Source organism: Vanellus vanellus (genome assembly GCF_965231255.1).
Source record: "Vanellus vanellus genome assembly, chromosome: 19".
Taxonomy (NCBI): domain Eukaryota; kingdom Metazoa; phylum Chordata; class Aves; order Charadriiformes; family Charadriidae; genus Vanellus; species Vanellus vanellus.
The window spans coordinates 1,871,683-1,892,589 of NC_138924.1; the positions used below are offsets into that span (position 1 = coordinate 1,871,683).

General features: G+C 44.2%; 1 protein-coding gene across 2 annotated transcripts in view; it reads right to left on the reverse strand.

Moving 5' to 3' along the window:
* The window catches only part of AUTS2 (activator of transcription and developmental regulator AUTS2), a gene marked incomplete at its 5' end in the record, with an annotated part of 806,697 nt that overhangs the window by 13,729 nt on the left and 772,061 nt on the right, over positions 1 to 20,907 (reverse strand). The window contains 8 exons of one of the 2 annotated variants that reach the window (XM_082493210.1): positions 119 to 190; positions 1,794 to 1,823; positions 3,565 to 3,636; positions 4,998 to 5,093; positions 9,145 to 9,189; positions 9,660 to 9,880; positions 10,838 to 11,091; positions 12,844 to 13,324. In XM_082493210.1, the coding sequence (XP_082349336.1) occupies positions 119 to 190; positions 1,794 to 1,823; positions 3,565 to 3,636; positions 4,998 to 5,093; positions 9,145 to 9,189; positions 9,660 to 9,880; positions 10,838 to 11,091; positions 12,844 to 13,324 (1,271 nt within the window). The remainder of the gene's footprint in view (positions 1 to 118; positions 191 to 1,793; positions 1,824 to 3,564; positions 3,637 to 4,997; positions 5,094 to 9,144; positions 9,190 to 9,659; positions 9,881 to 10,837; positions 11,092 to 12,843; positions 13,325 to 20,907) is intronic. The other variant, XM_082493211.1, reaches the window with a different exon arrangement.

A 20,907-nucleotide genomic window follows, 5' to 3' on the forward strand; every position in this document is an offset into this window, starting at 1 on the left:
AACTTAAACAAGGCATTAGCCATGGCATAGAACTGCTAACAGTGAGAGGCAAACTCTTCCTCTCACGGGGTCGCACTGTGCAATTTATCTGAAATTCAGGCGTGCCCAGAAGACTGACCTTGACTTTCTGTTGGTGATGGTATATCTGCCAGGCGATGTGAACATGCATAGCGCACCACTTTCCAGGTTTCTGGAAAAAACAAAGGGATACAACGTGAATTAGTAACTTTCAAAACCTGTGATGCTTTATTCTAGTTCTAGCAACTCCCGCCAACCCTTAGCCCAGTTTCTTTTGGTCTAGGGGATGCCCCACACCAAGACAACTGAAAGCAGAGGGTCCCCCTTCAGTGCCTTCACTCTCCGTCCTCTTGGGAAACCAGAAACACAGAGAATTTGTCCCTTGTTAGGAAGTTTATCTGGATATCCAGGAATGCTCCTGGTTACTCTCCTCTCCAAATAAACCCATGCTCGGGTTTTATGTGCTCTTGCAATCTTCTGATGCCACTGGCTGAGAATGCAGCCTGTGCTGCTGAAACCAATGAAACTGTCTCCCGGTCAGCAGCTGCCCTGCACAGCTGGATTGCTTCACAACTGGACATTGAGTTCATTTCCAAAAGTGCAGCTATTGTAAGACTAGCCTTTCCACCAAAAGATGAAAATGAAAGCACTTTAAAAGATCACTCTGGTTTTCAAAATGAATCTGACTCTCTCAAATTGCTGGTCTGTACCTCCAAAACTTTAGCTCATAAATATACTGAAAAAATTGGAAGTCGGTCAATTCACTCTGTTTGGGAAGGCTCTTTGCATCCTTCCTGTCACCATGCTTTTAAGTCATGGGGAGGAGAGAGGGAGCACAGAACCAGAGTGCTATTTGGGTTTTCTTGTTGACTTTGTACTCTATTTGCGGGGCATCTGGAAATCTTGTCTGAAAAGACTCACTCGGGATATACTTTCTCCAATTTTGTTATTTAGGGGCCTGTAGTTCACTACACAACTAATGATTCCTGCAGATTTTAAAAAAATCACAGGAATTCAAGAAGCTCCTCAAGCTACTGGTAACCTAAATGTTTCACAAACAGCAGCATATGCTCTGCCTACTACTTTTAGGAATATATCAACCAACAATTAAACCCACAAAAAATTAAAACCCATCTCACACACATACTCCCCTAAACTCAAGCCTTTTGCTTATTCACAGCAACTGGCTGTGCTAGTGATTTAATAAGCTCGCTTGGTTGCTTCGATGAAAATCTAGACCTTCTTGAACACATTGAAAATTTAACAAAAAAACCCTTTTGGATCACTGAAAGACTGGATCTTTTAATCCTTATGTCTAAAATATTTTGTGCTTGGAGTGGATTGTCTGTCTATACTTGACAGTAAGACACTTGGGTAGGAAGTACCATACCGAACAACACTGAAAACACACAGTAACTAATAAAAAGCAAAATCCTTCCATCTGCAGTGAAATGAGAGGGGATCACTGCCAAGGTAGGTCTCTAGGATTTGGCTCAGGAAACCCTGTAAGGCAGCGTGATAGACGGATTATCAGTATTTAACCTCTAGTATTCACGCAAGGGGGTTACATGAGAAGAACAGAAAACTTCCAACTTTGAAACTGTATTTTCCTTGAATGACCACAAGATGCACGCAAAGGACTGACCACGCCGCTCAGCAAACACGGTGTAAATACTCAAGATGAAACATGGCATTGCTTTATAATTAGTCTGCTGCTTTAACCCGGTGGGGACTGAGACGAGCTTGACAAACTGTATCACAAGAAGATTTCTTACCCTCAACATGGGCCTGAACGGATCTGTCAACTGTGAAGAAGAAATGACAGCTTGGTTACATGCCTGTCACTCAAACAATTGCTTTAATTAACAAATTTGTATTGCTTCATTAAGAGACAAAATTAAAATGTTATCATTTTACTTTCAAATGAAGCCCTTTCGGATAATAATTAGTCCTTAGCCTCCGTATTCGAGCCGGTCTCCCATCCCCCATGGCTGTTGTACCTAAGTGTTGACAAGCAACTAAACAAGCCTCACACAGCACTCTGTCCTCTGGCATCATCATTAATTTGTTGATTTAATGCTACAAAAATGGCTGGTTAACTACTCTGAAGAAAATCAAAGATCTATCCTTTGGGCAAACTTCTGTTCTCATCTTTCAAAGCTGCTCGGCTCGCGAGAAGATTGGATCGTGGACAGGGCCCCTCTTCACAGCTCGATCCCACGAACTGGGTTGGAACAAGCTGGAATGGTGGTTCAGAGGTTCCCTCGCAAAGCAGGGACTGTGTCTGCTCAGCGGCTATGGCATTAGGCCCTTGACTTGTCCGTTCTAGTAGCCGTTACTGACTGCCTGCTGACTGATGCGTTCTCTGTCACAAATGGGCTTTGCCTTAAATATTTTTCACACTCCAACTGATGTTGGTAAACAGGGGCTGTATAAAAAATCCAATTTTCTCATTATTATTGCATGTGGACTGTGTTTTTTTTGGTAGATTATTTCCTCACTCTCCTTTTTTGCTCACATTTCATCAATTAGGGTTGGAAAAAAAATTAATTTATTGGGTATTTCTCATTTGTTTGGGATTTTCTTTTTTGAAATGCAATACTAAAGGAGATTTATAGGTGTAAGAGGTACTTTGCAGACACAGAGATGGCACAATACATCATCTTGAAATAATCGAAACTACACTACAAGTTAAAAGGGAGCATAAAGCTAAATGACTTAATGCCGGGAGGCTCTAGTTGTCTTTTCAATTAGACAGAATACACAGAAATGAAAAACTGTGATTCCTTTTGGTATAAACCTCAACTGCAGCCCCAATTCAGAGCAAACCAAAGTACTGGAACTTGGCATAACCCAAAGAAAATAGCTCTGCTGTAGTTAAAAGTTTAGCCATACCACAACATGGATTTTTAAGGAGAGCACCCCATTGCTTTTGTCAGAGTTCTGCTAAAAACATGACTGCACGATGTTCCTCATTGCAAACAATGTGTATTAATTCAAACATGCAAACAACCCACGGGCATTCGCAAGGAACAGAAAAAGGCTGAGACACAAAGAGCTGAGACAAGAAATGCTGTTCACATACGCTAGAACTCAAAAATCCAGAGGCGCCAAGCGATCAATAAAGTGCATCCGTATTTCACTGGTGCAATCAATGATACAGTAACCAAGGGAATAACTGTCATTACCCACATTAAAAACAATTACAGAGTATAAACATAATTCTTGAAGAGGTTTTTACATTTCTACATTGAATTGGACTCTTCTGCCTTTACCTCTAGGCTTGTGGGGATGCCTGCCGACACCATGGAAAGAGCTCTGCCACTGCAGAGTTATCTATTTGCTTTTGCTAACGGTTAACAGAAGTAAGGATCGGGATTTAAACTGTTCTCATACAACTCCTCTAGTACTCATTGGCTTAAACAGTTCAGACTAAGCTTTAGTTTTAGGATGTTAATTTGGACATATGGAACACAGCAGCTCTAACATTCAAGGTTTTCAGGAAGAACAGTTTTACTTGTGAGAAAGGTAACATTTTGTACAGACCCGTGGATCTTTCTGTAGAAGGGTATGTGGGACAGTTCCAGGTCTGGCTGCAACATCAATAGGATTGGAAGTCTAGAATAACAGGAAAGAAAGCACCGATGAGTAACAAAATGCATAAAAGCAATAGAAAGTGAAAAACAGTACTTCTTCATCATTAACATTGCCTAGGCAATGAAGACAATCTTTTTAAAGAGGAAAGGATGACCATTATAATCCACTTAGTAATATACGTATTCTCATCTCAATTTTCAAACTTTTGCTGTCCACCAACTTCCCCATTACTTTACTCCAAAACATGTGACGGAACAGTGACTATTTACACTGGAAAACCTTTCCACTATTGAAAAACTGATCAGCAACATACTTCTGATATGGCATCTACAGGAGTATTTGGAGGACCGAGCTTGTGCTGTGCTGCTTATCTGTAACGCGCTGGAAACTGGAACTGGCTAACACTGCTAACCTGACTGTCAGCGCACAAAGCATCAGTAATCTCTTTAGTCACTGTACAAGGATCTGAACTCCATCCACAATGAATTGTTACCACAGGGATATTGGGGAAAAAGCAACATCCACTTGAAAAAAATTAAAGTTTTTCCCATGATTTGAATGTAAATATTCAGCTAATATAACAAAATGCAGCTATTTGGGGAAAAAAAAAAATCAACCAAAAACCAAAGAAACCCCTACATTTAGACAGGGCTTCTTCCTACATTAAGATGAAGAAAAAAAGGAATGAGCTACAGTATAACTAACAATTAAGTAACAGAGTTGTTAACAGTCTGATTACCATACATACGAAGAATTCCACTAATGAACTGCAATTTACATATTCAGGCATTACAGTGGATGGGCCAATTTAAGACAGAAGGTGTCTTCTCTGCAGAAATTTTAGTCCTGATTTCAGTCTTTAGTTGCAAAGACTACAGACTACAGAATATGATTTCCTCCCACTTAAAAATCAAGACTGACTTCATGAAAACAAAAGAAAAAAACCCCAAATTCATCACATTTACCTATCCTAGCTATCACAAATGAGGGGAGAACAAAATCAGTGTATTGCACCGTGGTGGAGCTGTGGGATAATTATGGAAACAAATAAACAATAGCGATCATGATTTCTTAAAATCTTGATTATTACATGACCTTATATTAATGTGTGCTGAGAACTAATTATATTGCTTCTGAAGTTAACTATGCCATTATATATATTTTTTTTTTTCTCCGTGGATGGAGATATATCTGAACCTAATGAAAAATAATTTCTCTTTGTCGTAAATTTGGAAAAAGCCAATTGTCCTACATGGAATTAGGCTGTAACTCAGATCTCAATTGCTCCAGACTCTGAACCGCGTTCCATACCTAAACCTAAACCGGCTCACAACACCCGTGCATTTCAGTATTAATAGATATACAAATAATTCCTTTCTTACCTTGGGTTGAAATGCTCCTTGTAGCGAGCCGAACGGGCCCGTGGGGGGAATCATGGGAGGAATACCTGATACAGCTGGAGGATAGGAGTGAAACAGCTGTAACAAAAAGACAGGAGACCATAAATACAAGCGCACGTCAAAATGAGCTCAGGAAGCTGAACAAGAGAGCAAAAGCATTCCTGTGTCGTATTAGGGAAATGGCACATGGAGAAAACTGAGAAGCATTGAAGACGTGATCTCGTTGCAACAATGTTAGTTAAAGCAGTCAATGAAATGTTCACGAATGTCATGACGTTTAGAGCTTAAAAGCAGTTCCAAAATCATCAAGCCAGCAACCTGTCCCCTGGATTAGGCCATAGCGCGAGAGAGGGGTTTTTTTCCCCCCAATTATTAACTTTTTAACTGAACAGAGGTTTTAAATGGTTTCAGTTTGCAAGCCATTTCAAGAGAAAAGGCAGAATACTGAGCCAAATAAGACTCAGAAATCTACTGCTTAAGCGGAATAACCCCCTTACGAGTTCTAGGATATTGTATCATTAAGACTCCATTAGTACATTAGGATTTTAATAGTATCTATAGGAAATGAGGAAAATACGCACAATTCTTACTTCATTAGCCTGTCTGAGAGCATATCCTGCCACATCTAATATTAGCAGAGAGACAATCTGATTTGTTAAAAACTATTATTTAAACAAAATGGTGAGGCGGAACGCCTCCAAAAATTTAGGGTACTGTTTTTATAAAGACAGACCACTCAGTAGAAAAAAGCGCGCATCTCCACTGGCCTCACTGATCCCAATGTATCTGTTCTAAGAGAATTTAGGAAAAAAAGGCAAAAAAAAAAAAAAAAAAGCTGTTCTGTACTAATGCAGACAAACACGTGGGAAACAAGCAAGCCCTAACGTCCAAATCTTATCTTGTCTCTGTGGTCCGGCTGTGAAGCTTTTAATCATTCTGTAGCACAGTTAACTCGCCCAATTCCACGGAAAATGCTGAGATTACACACAAAATTGCTTTCTAGTGGGAGTCGGCGGTTCAAAGCATCACACTCCAAATACGTTCTCGCTGTGAAAGCTCAGGATCTAACGGGGCGTGGCTGCTAATTCGGCTGGTATTGCCACCTAAAAACCTAACGGGGTTATCTGGCTGATACAAATTCACCTCTGAACACAGCTGATCAAAAATCCGTCTATTGTATGCTACTTTTAAGATCGAAATAAATGAGTTAATGGCCAATTGAACAGAAGCAGGACTGGGCAAAGTAAAAGACTGGACATGCGGAGTGGGCAAACACTGAGAAAATCACATCCCAGAGGAAATCAGTATCGCAAAGTTTTGATGAATTTGTTTACGCCAGGCATACGCATGCGCTTTTCTTAACCGTTTTTCTTTCCACTAGCTTATCTTGCAAGGTCATTTATTCATATTATATTTAGTGAAAGCTGAGAAAATATTTCAGTATTTTAGAGGTATCAAAAGATTTTCTCGGTTGCAAGTCTCCTTTCATAACACGTTTCTATTGTTGGTTTTAATTCTATTTAATTTGGGCCCGCTCCATTCAATGATGCAGAAAGCATTTTTAGATTAGTTGATACTGAACTGTAGGCATTTGAGAAATCATTAAGAGACACGTGTCCTCATTTACAATAACTTTTAATGAGTAAAATGTGTTTTAAATCCTCCAGCGTCTTCTGCATTTAATTCTGTGTGTAATGGACTAATTCCAAATGATGGGAACAGACGTAATACTTAATATTCTATTGGCTATGACTAACAATAAGGAATGGTTTCCTTAGAGTTTTTGTAACAACTGGTAAGTTAATTAAATGTGACCTTTCCTCAAGGTTAGAATTATTAATAAAATAAAAATATTGTATCTCCAGGATCTCTTTATATCATTTAAATTCCTCCAGCTTTCAAAATACATCTTTCATAGTCAGTCTTTCCTTTTTTTCCATCTCTTTTGCGCAACATTTTCCCCTCCCGGCTTTCTTCAGAGAACAACGTGGTACCCACGGCTTTCCTGGGCCGGGCGCAATGTAACACTAAACAAGACGCAGCGTTACCTGTAGGTAAAAGTAATGCCTCGCTCTGCTGTAGTAAGGCCCTCCCAAAAAAGAAATGATTGTAAAATCAAAGATACCAAGGAAGAAAACTGTTTTAAATGTCTACATGAGCTTCTATCTGAGCTGTGTTCCCTATTGTAAAGTAGATTGATTTCAACTCTCACACAGACCTCGTTCTTCTGCAGATTTCACCTACAAGCTTTAAAAACGCTGGCAGCTTTTTGTAAGATATCTGAATTCCTGGTGTGGATCCATGGAAACCCTCATCGCTAGGAAAAGGTCCAGGGAAGTGCCACAGTTTCAGAATCTCTCTACAATAGGGGAAGGCCTATCGGGTATGCACTCATGCCAGCAAAAATACACTTTTTGACGCTGCAGCTGCTCAGGAAAGCAATGCAGGCAGTTGCTCTGTTACCTACATAACCGATAGCTGCTACGGAAGAGATTACTGAAACACCCCGGCTAGCACGGCCTTGCTGTAGTTTAAGAAAGACTGTTAATCCCATGTAACTTGCAGCCATCCCGTTGATCTTCTGCTATTAGCTTGCTAAATATCCAACAGACCCAACAGTGATTATTTTGCAACCGCTTCCCAAGGACAAACCTTTCCCGAAGGAAGGGCAGGGGAGGAGCAATGGACCACACTCTGCTGGTGGAGCTCTGCCAAGTTCAGCAGCACGGCTCGCTGGCTACCGGAGGGCAACGCGCAGCCTTTCCGTGCTTTACAGGGGGTACAATTCAGGTAACTGCCAGATTTATAAGAGATTATGTCACTGAATTAGAAAAGCATATGCAGTTGGAGACTTTTGCGCTGCTTCCTATATTACGTGTCGACTTCTATGCTTTATTTGTCTAAAATTCATTTACCTATTTCCCAGTTCCGTGTTCTTGCTTGAATCAACACGCCACATTGATGATAATATATCTTTTGAATCCATGTAAAGCTCAGCAAATAAGAGTGCAATTTTGCAAACAATGATGCAAATGAGCAGCATTACCCTTTCGAGTAAAAGTGATTATCGTAGGCTTAAATGTTTGCCTAATACTCCTAGCGCTCTGATCCTGCAAACACCCTCACACGGCTGAAGTAACTCAAATGAGGTGTCAGAAATTAATAGGACTATTCATGTGTAGTGCAGGCATGAGTCGTTGGCAGGAACTGTGTTTAATTGGTACCGCAGAAAGCATCACGCTATCATCTTAACCAGTTTTTTTTGCCCAGTTCCACTTCTAAGCAAAACCAACACATAAAGCCAAATGCTTTGCAAATTTCTGAGTGCTGATGCAGTACTCCTTCTCTCATCAAAATATCACTATTGGATTCAGAAATTCTTGTCATATTCAACCAGATACCTGCCTCTGCCGATCTGATGAAAGAAATGCAACCCATATTTCAGCAGCAAAAGAATCAGTAGATTCAAACCCTTAAGAGCAGAAGCTTTACAATTAACTGGAATATTAAAAATCAGTTCATCTCAATAACTAACATTTTTTGGTAGCTTTTAGATAAACGCATCTAGTGCATTGCTGGATTCATGTTGCTGTCATCAAACAGAGCTTTCAAAATATAACAAGCCCAGTGGATCAGATGTGCCTTTGAAATCTGAAGAATAAGACAAGTTTTCAGATTTTATAAAACAAAATATGATATATTAGGAAAACTATTAGATTACCTATCCCTGAAGGATTTGTATGATAGTTTGTCATTTCATTTCAAGTTTCTTAGGAAAAATATCAGGCTAAGGGTTTGTGACACAACTGAAACGCAGTGATGAAATTACTGCTCTCTCCTTCTTCATGTAACAGTCAGCTCTTCTGTCTCATCTTTTTCACATCAAACCTGTCTTCGAATGGTGTATGAGCAAGAGATCTTTTGACTGGAAAGGCTGATACTGCATCTTTATCAGAAACAAGCACCACGAACGCAAGCCTTCAAAAGCCAAAGCAACCAAGGACGAAAATGGTAAATCCTGGAGGGATGATTAAGGAGAGGTTCGACATTGCGCCATTGATTGAGTGGTGATCCCGACCCACCACAGAAAAGCAGTTAAGTCAATTTTAAAGAGAGTAATAAAACTCACACTGTGACGGTAGAAGGGGTCAACTTTTGTAGGGTATTTGTCAAACTGCAAAGGGATCAAAGCACAAACTAGTTACTTTATATTTCCTTGCTTTAGTTCTGTTGGTAAAATAGAAGACTACTTCTCTATTATTTGGCAACCAACAGAGAGCAAAAAATATGCAGAAAATTAAGTTTTCAATGAAACTGTTCGGGATTTTTCTTTCTTCAAGGTAATACAAGGTCTTTACGAGAGCAAAAAGGAGGAGGCACCAGCGTGCACCACTCCAAGCACTGGGAAGTCCCGCTTACGAGTGCCCCTTCAGGCAGCAGCCTCGTCCCTCAGCCCCCGCGCTGCCACCTGAACCTACTGCACGTGTGACAAACCGCGAGGACGGGACAGTCCTTCCTCTCCTACCCCACCACACCTGGGCAGCAGAGTACTCCTTCCCCGCAACCTGGCAAATTCTTAAATTTTTGTAATAAAGAATAGAGTTGTGCTCTACTTATCCTCACATTTCTGCCTGGGGTACGCACCATGGGCGGTGCTGGCGTCGGCATGATGGCAGTGGGTGGGATGGCGTGAGGGAAAGGCGTGAAGGTGTGCTGGTGTGTGTGTTGGTGTGTGTGCTGGTGCTGGTGCTGATGCTGGTGGAACTCGGTCCTCAGGTACGGCGGCGGGCCCAGGGAGGCCCCGCGATCTGCGCTCTGCGAGGCCAAAAATCGCGTGTTTAGTTCCTGACGGAGAAGATCTTGTTCTGAAATACAAACAGCAAAACAACCCCCCGTGAGCTCAGGGACTTTTCCAGACCTTGTGCCACTTACTTTTTGCTGGCCGTGGTAGCAACGCTGTATTTAAAACTTCCTGCCGGTAAATCCCGACACCGTGCAGGCTAAGAAAGCTCCCTCAGATCTCCCCAAAGGCCTCAGGGACAGAAGAAAGTCTCCATTCCCCGTCTCACCAAGCCTGTCTTCACTACAGCATTCCTCTGAGCTTCAACCTGAGGGTTCCCCCTAACTTTGTAAGGCTCTGGACATAGTCCTAAATCTGTGAGGAGGTACGGGTAACCTGGAGCGAGTAAACATCGAGTGGCTGCTGCTAACATGAGTACCTGCTGCGTGGACACAAAACGATGTTACTCAAACACTGATAATCCTCCACGTCCTTCCCCCAGTGACCTGGGAGGAGCAGACATGTTACAGCTCCCCTCGGTCAAAGTATAGAAAGACTGCAATTTTCTCCACTGATAAAAATCTCTACATCTCTGCCCCCCCCACACAAAATGTTGCTGGTCCAGGAGCTCATGCTGGTGGGTGCACGGCCTCTGGAGACCTTCCAGAGCTCCCCTCCAGCCAGGGAGCCAGCGCCGAGCCCAGACCACAACTGCAGCGAAGACATTCGCTGGGGGGGTCACAGGTTCCATCTGGCCACATTATGAACTCTGGTGTGTTTTTACCATGAGGAGAAAAAAAACAGACATGGAAAAAGCACAGCCTTCCAAAAATAATCATTCCCAGAAGAAGAAAAGTCATTGGGTACGTCTAGGTGTTTTGTGGATTCGATATCACTCCAAACGGTTCAGCAACAAGTACAGCCTCCACCCAACCGACAGCCCTCACCGAACGGACCAAAATGAATTATTCTGACTAAAACCCGAGAATGGGTTTCCTGCGCTGCACCAGACACGCTTGGCCACGACCCGTGTGTCTCTTACCTGAGTAAGTACTACCAGCTGGGTGTCCCGGCACCTGCAGTGTCCCTGACGTCAATGGAGGTGGAGGAGGCAAAGCCGTAGGAGGGGCAAACATATTGGGGTGATGTGGGTGTGCGGGGGGCTGGAGGGCGGGCGTGAAGGTGTGCAGCGGGCTGTGGCTGGGTAAGGAGAGGGGGAACGGCGAGGCCGAGGGATGGTGAGATATGTGCGGAGGAGGGGCCTGAGTCTTGGCAGGAGTGCTGCTTCTGCTGCTGCTGTTAACGAAAAGAAAAGCAATAAAGCGTTGCGCGGAAGAGAGAAAAGCTCCAAACATACACATACACCACCCCACCAAGCACGGCGCACGTTAAACACGTTACTAATGTAAGTTATATATTACAAACACAAGTTACTACTCTACTTTTCGAGCAATGCCGCTGTGATACTCCTTTCTCCAACCATCTGCTGAACCTCCTCTAGTATCTTTTACTCCCTGTGGTGGTATCTCCACACCAAAACCCGAGACACGTTCTCCCTCTCTGTAAGAGGTTGATATTCTGTCCTCCACCAACACAGGAATGACACACAAAGGAGTCATCAGCCCTGTGCATTCATTACTTAATTATCAGATCCTTTCTACATGACTGCTTCTGATTCATGTTTTCAGGCAAATGAAGCTCAAAATCAGCGATCACTGCATTAATAAAAGTTTAATTTCTCTTGCTATGACTTAGTAATATGAAAGACTGCAGAAAATGTGAAACGAAGTCGAGAAGGCAACAACAGATGTACGCTTATTGTACAGTTAATGCCTCTCTACCCCCACAATATAAAAAGAGAAGACGAGTCACCAAAATAAGCATTTGCAATTGCATTGGTTGCAATTCTTCAGGTTTCATTTCCTACTAATGAGTATTTAAAATATATTCACGTAGTGCTTAATTCTACCTGTCATTATTTCAAGTAATGACATGCTTCCATTGCAGTGACTTTGAAAGACAAGCAATACCAACTTGGTTAAAAATAAATCAAAGTCTAAAACACCTCCTAGTCTTTACTCAAACCCTGAAGCAACCATAGCGGTGGTTCGCCAGGTCTTGAAAAATACCATCTGTCTGCTGGAAGCTCAGATTTGGGGAAAGATGACGCAGTGCTGACAGCATTAGCTCAGAGTAGGGGAAACCTGAGGTCCCCGACTCACAGAGGCATTATGGGTTCCTGTGAAAAAGCTGTTTAATCTCTCTGTTCATCTTTGTTATCCCCCTATAAAAGGTGAGGTTTATCTCACTTGTGGCCAGGGGAAGAGAAAAACACTGAAGACTGCAAGGTGTCAGCAGTGCAGGAAAAAATTAAGCTTTACAGTCACTGGTGCAAGACTGTTTGTGCCAGGCTGACAGCGGGGCCAACAGCAGCTGCACTGTACCTCTTGCTCGAGGGCACGTCAGTAGTTGGAGAAATCAGGAGATGTTTACAGGGATGGGAGGGCAAAAGAAGTTGCCTTCAGAGAGCAGCCCAACCTGCGAGAATTGGGATTTTCTTCCCCTGGTCTACACTGCATAAAATCCCCTCCAAAAACCTGAGTACACAATGACAGGCAGGAAAAGTAAAAGCACATTAACTAAGTGCTCGAGAATACCTAGCATTTATGGGAATGCTAGATCAGAAATAAAGTGATCCTGGCACATATCAGGGAAGGAATTAAGGTTAAACACACAAAGTTGTTGAGGCCCCATCCCTGGAGGTGTTCAAGGCCAGGCTGGACGTGGCCTTGGGCAACCTGGTCTAGTGGGAGGTGTCCCTGTCTATGGCAGGGGGGTTGGAACTCGATGATTTTCAAGGTCCTTTCCAACCTAAAGCATTCTATGAAAGTCCCCTTTATTTCCCAGCGATGGGACGGGATGTCCTGTCACTTCTCTCTTTTAGCTAACGCATCTCCACTTCCTCCGGGCACCGTAAAGCATCACCACCAGGCAGCAAGTCTGCAAAGACACGGGGGCTCCCGCGCGCACGCGCTCCTGGTCGCCTACCTTAAGCTGTTGAGGCTTAAACTGCTGCTGTTATAGGCAGAGAGTGGCTGCGAGAGGCTCTGAGCGGCCGGATGGGGCTGCACCGCAGGGAGGGCTGGATGGGCCGGCTGCACCGGCGACTGCGGCCGGGGCGGGTGCTGGACGGGCGGCTGCGGCGCGGGCGGGCGGGCGGCTTCTTCTGGGGCCGGCGGCAGCTGGGCGGCCTGCGGCGGCGGCGGCGGCTGCGCAGGAGCCTCCGGCCGCGGGGCGAGCGCGGGGCTGGGACAGGGCACCTCCGGCTGCGGCTCCACCTGGGGCTGTGCCACAGGCTGTGCCACCTGAGGACAGGGGTCTTTAGGCACCACAGGCTCAAGTATTGGGTCTTTACTGCTGTCCTGGCTCTTCTCTTGACTCCTTTCTAATCCTGATATTTTCGGGACAGCTGGGCCCCTAGCACCAGGGTCGTCATTTTCAGCGAGCGCGCTGACTCCTAACTCTTTATCTGCAACAACAAAAGAAACAGATAAAACAGTTGAACGTGTGACAAGACGGGTAAAACCAAACTGCTGTGCCAGAGTCGCGCTCCAGGCAGGTAAGTTTGTTTTCATCAAGGACCGTGCCAACGTGAAACCCAACCAAATCCAAAGTCCTTTCCAGCAGCATCCCTAACCTTCCTCAAGTCCTTCTCCTCATACTTCTTCTCCTATTTTATCATAAGGAAGAACTTTCTCTCTGTCTTCATTAACTCATAAAAAAGCAAGCACACAAAAGCTGAGCTGAGTAAAGTGGTTCAAGTGCTCTGAAAATCTTGAGTCAGACCTCCCCGAAAATCCCCACCTCCACCTTAGGGAAAATACCAGGGGGAGTTGGGCTTCGCTCTGTTCTGTCTCTGTAGCACAATACACAGCGGAGTCTCCATCCTTCCCTCCTGGGTCTGGTCTCCTAGAGACTCGTTTCCCAACTTTCCCATGCAACCATGCTAGCATTTCATCAGTTTTTAAGAAAAATTACATTTGCACAATAATCACATGACTCCAAGATTTTGGATCAAAAAAACGTGCTGATAATTTTGCGAGTGCGGGTAGTATCATCTGTACCCGCATTTGGCAAAATCAGTCCCTAAACGATCACATAAAACCCCCTGAAATTATCTACTGAATCACATCAGCACAAATTGCCGCAGTGCGAGGGGCAGAGCTCCGCAGGAGGGCAGGCTCCGCTGCGCTCTCGGCTCGGAGAACTGCTTGTTTTCTAGGAGCATCCCTTTATCCCTAATTACCGTTACACATTTACTATAACACCTCCATTGCCGGGGCTGCCAAATGAACAGAACAAAAAAAAAAAAGTTAAGGGAAATAACATATCTTTGCTTTGATTTTTCTTTTGGTGACGTTGATTTTGGACATTACTTTTTCGGAAGAACGGCCAAAGAAGTCGAGGAGGCACCGTGATTAGTCCTGAACATGTTTCCTTTACAGTCACGAGAGTTGGACAACACACTCTGCAAATGCGAGCGCGTGCATCTGCCTCTCCCTCTTTCTCCAATAACTCTCCTCAAAATAAACCACCTGGTAGAGAGGAGAGACCCTGTTCAGCACTACTTTCTATTGTTGTTTCTGTCATCACTCCCTTCCTGACCCACTGAGGCAACGAACGCCACGTGAGCCCTCTGCCTCATTACATGAGGTCTAAACCTTGAAACACGTACCAGTGGGAACCCAGGCTTATTTGGTTTGGCTGGTCACGGAATGACTTGGGTTTGCTCTCCAGCTCTTTAATAATAATGAATATTATTATAATTTTAACATTTCCTACAGGGACGTTTTGCTTACTGGGACTCTACAGCACTTTCCCATTTGAATTGCTCCCCAAAAGTTCTACCAATGGGTATTTGATGCATGACACCCCTTTAAACCAACCTGGGGGAACGCTGCTGACCCAAGACGGGGACCGGCAATGCCCGCGGCCGGGAGCACCGTTTAGGGCAGTATCCCACAGCAACGCCGATATTTGGACTTACACCTTTGGCAATTACGGAAACGAAGCGTAAGGGAAACAGGCGAGATTCAAAGGGACTTGGGACACGGTTGGAATAAAAAAGTCAGCAGGGTTCTAAATCATCTTAAAACAGAAAACCTTCACTCGTTCTGCCAATTTTAAGGAGTAAAATGAATACGTGCCTAAGATAATATACATTCAGAGAAAATTGTTGACAGCCGCGTTGTTCAAACGCTGAAGTAAAGGAGTGCGAACAGAGATGACGGGGAGCGCCCCCTGCCAGCCCACAGCCCGGGAACGCGCACCGGTGCTCCTCGGCCTTTCCATCGCCAGAGCTGCCAGTGACAGCCTGGCAGAAACGGGTCAAACACGCGTCACCACGTGGGTTTAATTTCTTGCAGGGATCAAAAAAAAACCAACCCCTATGTCAGGCCCCGCGCAACGGCGAGCAGCCTGGGAAAGGGGAGTTCAGGTTGTTTTAATAGTTTGTGGACAAGAGAAGGGAAATAAACCTTTTGGGGGCAAAAGGGAGGTAAAAAGGAGAAGATGAAAGAGAGTGAGAAAGAGTGGGGGGAAAAGTAAACAGATTTATTTGATGAGGACGTACTTTAATCACTTCTGGAGTATGCAATCTGTAACAGGCACAGAGGCTCCTCCACGAATTTGGATCGGAAGACTACGGGGGCAATAGCGGGACTCCGGAGGAATAAAAATAATTACTCTGCTGTATGCCCAAGGTCTATCTCATTGCAATTACACTGCAGGTTAAAAATAAAGGAAGCTGGGTTTGCATTAATTCTTTGGATCAATCCTGTTTGATCAAACATTATTAAAAGTTAGAGGGAGCGTGATCACCACGTGTGTTAAGACAGGGCCCCACGGAGGAAAGAAAGGAGCAACAGTTTGTTCAGGAATCGGTGGATCTGTGTTCCTGGTCCTTACAGGTGTAAGAGTTATGACATTTTGGGGTTTTGACAGAAAGGCATAACAATTAGGGCTTGGAGGGCTTAGCCTTGTCATTAGAAACTCCCTACAAGATGAACACGCAGTAGGTGGGCTGAGAATCCTGCAGAGGTGATACTTCCAAACCTGTGGGGAACACCTCTCACTCAGCGCATTCATTACAGCTTTTCAGGTGATGTTTTTAGTGTCTCCGGTGCGTGTAACGTTTATTCAGCACAGCTCTCTGCTGGGGCATTTGTTCCTCGTGCAGTCGCTCCTCCTCCCCTGGAGAAAAGGGCTGTGAATCCTACTGTCTCCTGCCTATTTTTTTGCCGCTGCTTACATCTTCATTACACCACCCCCGAAGCACCGTTGCTGCTAGTGCGCAGCTCAGAAGATGCTGCATTTGGTAAGATAATATTATTCCAAAAGTCAAACCCTGAACACGTGCGTGGTTTCTCCTTCTCTCCGTCCCACCCCACTCCGCCTACGCTATAGCCCCAAAGGGTATCAGATGTCCAGGAGTCCCTCTAACCCCAGCGTGGCTGCTGCACGCGCCCCGGCACGGCCGGTCAGTACGATACGTAAATAAGAACGAATTCTTCATCCCTCAGTATCTATTTAGGGAGTTGAAATCCCACATCAGTGATGAACACTACCAATTACATGTTTCATAAGGAGGGCTCAAGTCTTCATCAACAGTACTTCAAGGTCATACATACAAGATTACGCTTTTTCTACCAGGATGTCTTTGCGCATCACGTTATTTCTGAATGTTGACCGACTGGCTGTGTGTAGAAACTCAGGGGAAAAAACCCTTCACGTCACCATGACGCAGACAACCCAACTACACAACTTTCTGAGTTTAGACATTGTAGGAATTCATTTCCATCCAAGAGCTAAGGAAGCAAGCAAGCTAACTTCATCTGATGGCACTCTCCATACTCTACTTTGGATAAAGTAAAATTACTGCATCGGTACTCAGAAGAGCAGTAAATGTGATGTAACTTCTCTGTTCCCACAGGCTTCCCTTTTTCCACCCGGTTGATATTGCATCCAGCAGCACTCAGCCTTTTTACCAAAAAAGGAATAAAGCCGTAATCCGATGCTCTTTGAGGACTGAGGAAAAACACTGGTTAAGCTCATCCCACACAGACGGCACACGCAACTGCCATTATCTGCCTTTCCTCTCTTTGCCCTTTGATGTGTCTTAAAGCTCAAATTCCTCTATTTTTCACTTCACGCACGCAGTCTGGGGATCTCTCAAGACGCAGGGCTCGGTCCCCTCCACGTCAGCCAGGTGCAGTCAGCAGTTTGCTGCCTCTGCGTGATCATTACTCGGTTGGCTCAGCACCACCAGAGGGGCAGACGCGGCCACGCTGGGAAGTCCGGCAAGTAACCCAAATGACCGCACGTGAACCGGAGAGACTCTGCAGCTCTCAGTTTACGTTGTGTTTTATACGCATTCTCTAAACGTACACATATACACACGCACTCCCACGTGTTTGTATATGTTACGTGTAATACATACACATTTATATTAATACCCATATCTGTTAGATGTATACACGTCGTGAACAGAGAAATACACAGTGCGTGCAAACACTTCCATTAAAAGACACGGATTTTTCTAATGAACACAGTTTATATGCAGCGTACAGCTGGAACACCTCTCTTCTTAACATTGTAAACCAGTAAAATTTGATCCAAACTCCCTGTTCTGGCTCCTTTGTACCATTTGGGTGATCCAAAAGAGCTAGAGGGTGGCCAGAGGCGGCCAGTTGAGAACATTACAGCCACAAGACGAAGCCCAACTATTATTCTGCTCACAAAAAAGGCCCCGTTGAAATTCACCAAATTTGAAATTCCCAGAGATTCACCGATAACGAATGCTCTAATTTTGCCTGGTCTAGTGTTGTCTGCAGATAGGTTCAACAGGTTTGGCTGCACCAAAGACCACAGGAGATGCTAAGTGCCAGCACGGGGCGTTTCACGACGAGAGTTGGGGCACCACCAACCCGGCCAGGTCCTGAGTGGCAGCCAAGGATGTGTGAACTGGGTAACTTTGACCTCACCTGACGGTACTTGGGGAATTAAACCTCCTCAGACAATGTCCTGCATGATGTTGTCAACTTACAGGGGCCAAACCTTTCTTATAAACACAGAATCATCCACCATTTCCGTGTCCAGGTCTGGAACAACTAAGTTTGAGTCAGAAAGAAGAATCCTCACTCAAAGAATGTCGTCACTCCTCCTTCCATCCACATTAGGACTCAGCCTCTTCACGGCTGGCCTGGGATAAGCAGGCATCTTAAGAGAGGAATTCCGAATCAACACTGACTTCTCCATTCTCTTGAGATGGTTTTGGATTAAATTCAAAGTCCTTATTGCACAAGTAGGAAAACCATAGGAGTTTTCAGTGTTTTGCAGCATTATCTCTGGGATTGAGCGTTCAGCCTACCAAGGAAACCTTTTCTAGCTTTACTTAATTTAAAAATAGCATTCCTTTTCTTTTACTACTTTGATAAGTTAAACCCTTCTCTTGACAATGTTACCTCTGCCTAACTAAAATTTTCTGCAAACCTCTTAACGCATGATAAAAAATCAGATCTTTCAAAAAACACAGAAACTATTTTCTTCAGGTTTAACACGGGTAAGTGGGCAGTTGGTGCAAACTGGCACAAGCAACACAAACCGGCATCGCTTCTCTGAAGTCTGTGGAACGCAGACCGCCGGCCCTGGGAGGTATACTCCAACAAGCATTTTACAAGGCTTGAAATAATTAATCAGATTTGAGACCTGATTGTACTTTTCATATTGATTAGACACTGGTCGATGAAACATTCGGATAAATAAAGGCAGATGACAGAAACTATTACTGCAAAGGATGGAGGAGGTTGTTGGGTACACCAGCCAACACGTATCATAAAGGGCCCAGAGCAGATCATCTGTTGTACTGGATACACATAATTTGCTAAAAACAAGTTTTCATTTTTAGCACACAGTCATCTTTCATCCTAATTTCCAAGGACACTAACAAAGTATTTGATTATGCAAATTAAAAACATGCATTCGAAAGCATGGTTACCAGCAGCTCTGTCATCTGCTGATACCAATTACTCCACGGTAAGGAGGTGTTTAGCACAAGTGAATAGCAAGACCTGTGACACACTTCGTACTTAATTGTAAAACAGAGAAGTAAATCATCCAGGACAAAAGCTTTTGCTATCTCCTGTTAAAAATGTTTATCTTCTGCGTTGAAATGGGTTTAATTGTCAACAATAAAGTTGGAGATCAATGAAAAGCAGCACTTAGTGGAATTGCACAAGATGTTGACAATTCTTCAGTCATTGAGCTGCTTCTGGCCTTGATTTGAGAATGCAGAGTCCTCCAGTATTTCACATGAAACAATTTATTTCATCCAGCTGTTAAACAGAACACACGCCATAAATGTAACTCCTATATCCTATATACTGTGAGTATAACATTGAAACCACTTGGTGTTTGCGTTTGGGTCTTTTTTTTTTTTAAAGCACCTCTTCAGTTAGTAAAAAGGAATGGGATAAAGCTTTCTAGAGGAAAGTGAAGTAAGGAACACCCAAACACCCCTCTCTCACAGAAATCATCACATTTTACTTAACAGGACATAGATGCACGCAATTGTGGCATCCTAACAGACCCCAGGAGAACGCAACACCACGATCGCCCAATTCTGTTCCGATGCACACACACGCACAGCCAAAGGTTCATCTCCAATAGGGAAAATCTCTTGGCTTCCTAACCTTTCCGGTTAGGAAGCAATAAATGACATCATTACCTAAGCAACTCTGAAGTGTTCGGTAGCACCGAAGTGCTTATCGAAGCGGACGTCTCAAACGGGCTGGCAAAGCTTCCACGCGGGAAGTGATGCTGACAAAGCCATTGGGGGATATTCTTTAATAATAACGGGTTTGAGCACAAAGAGCTTTAGCTTCCTCCTTCTAACTTTGCGTTTTAATTAAATAAATGCAGGTCTTGTAACCACCGCATTTGTAAAGCACCCCTGGTTACACAGAGGTCCACGCTGCCCACCACTGACTGCAGCCAGCACCAGATTTTTCCAAAACAGGTGTACAAACCTCGCAGCCAGGGTATGTAAAACAACCTGTCCAACACAGGAGATCTCACGCTGATCTCTGGTCAAAGACTGGCTTATTCCCAAAAGCCCGAGACTTTTCTTTTCGCAGTTCTTCGAACTGTGCTAGCAACCACGGGCTTGTTATGTACATAAATCTCAAGTCCCTTCTGAGTATTCTCAAGTTCCTGCCCAGAGCAGTAAATTTCTTAGCATGTCATATGAAAATAGTCCTTCCACAAAGTTTTATCTTCTCACCTTTCAATTCCACATGGTTCTTGCAAGTCTGAGAGAAAAAGACTTCTCTACAAAGCATCAGTATCACCCATTCCTTTACGAAATTAAGTTGCTTCCCCTTTTATCTCCTATGTAAGTTTTTCAGCTCCTATCTTCCCAGTCTTTCTTCCTCCGAGACCATTCCCACACGGCCTGATCGCTTCTTGTTATTTTTTCTCCTACCCCGTTGTGCGTCTTTGGCTTCTGCAACACCTTCTTTAGGAAGCGGCTGACCCACACCGCACAGCCCTGAGAACCCGCACCGCTCGTTTATACCCCAACACTTCCATCCTCACCGGGTTATTCACCACCTGATTCCTCACTCACGTCATGCGTCGCTGCTCCCAGCCTGCAGCTGCAGACGCGAGTGAAGGTCTGCATGAAACCATCTCTGCCAACACCCAGCTTCTTGCCTTGACTTGTCCCAGCTACTTCAGAGCCCTGCGAGGTCCATAGGCATGTTTCGGCTTAATGTGCGTTGCTCCGAGTTTGTCTAAACCAACTCTCAGCCCCTGTTCTCTCGATCTGATGAGGTTTCTCTATGGTTTCTAACAGCTCCCCAGATCCAACTTTCACGGGTGCCCTTAGACCATGTGTAACTGCCGCTGTTTGCCCTCCTGTCTTTCACATTGACCAACTCAGGACAGAAGACTCGAGACTTCAGCTGCCCTTAAACCAATGCCACCTTGCAAACAGACCATGACGAAATTAACCCAACTCTTGGCTTTCCCTCCTTTAGCTACATATTGCTGGTA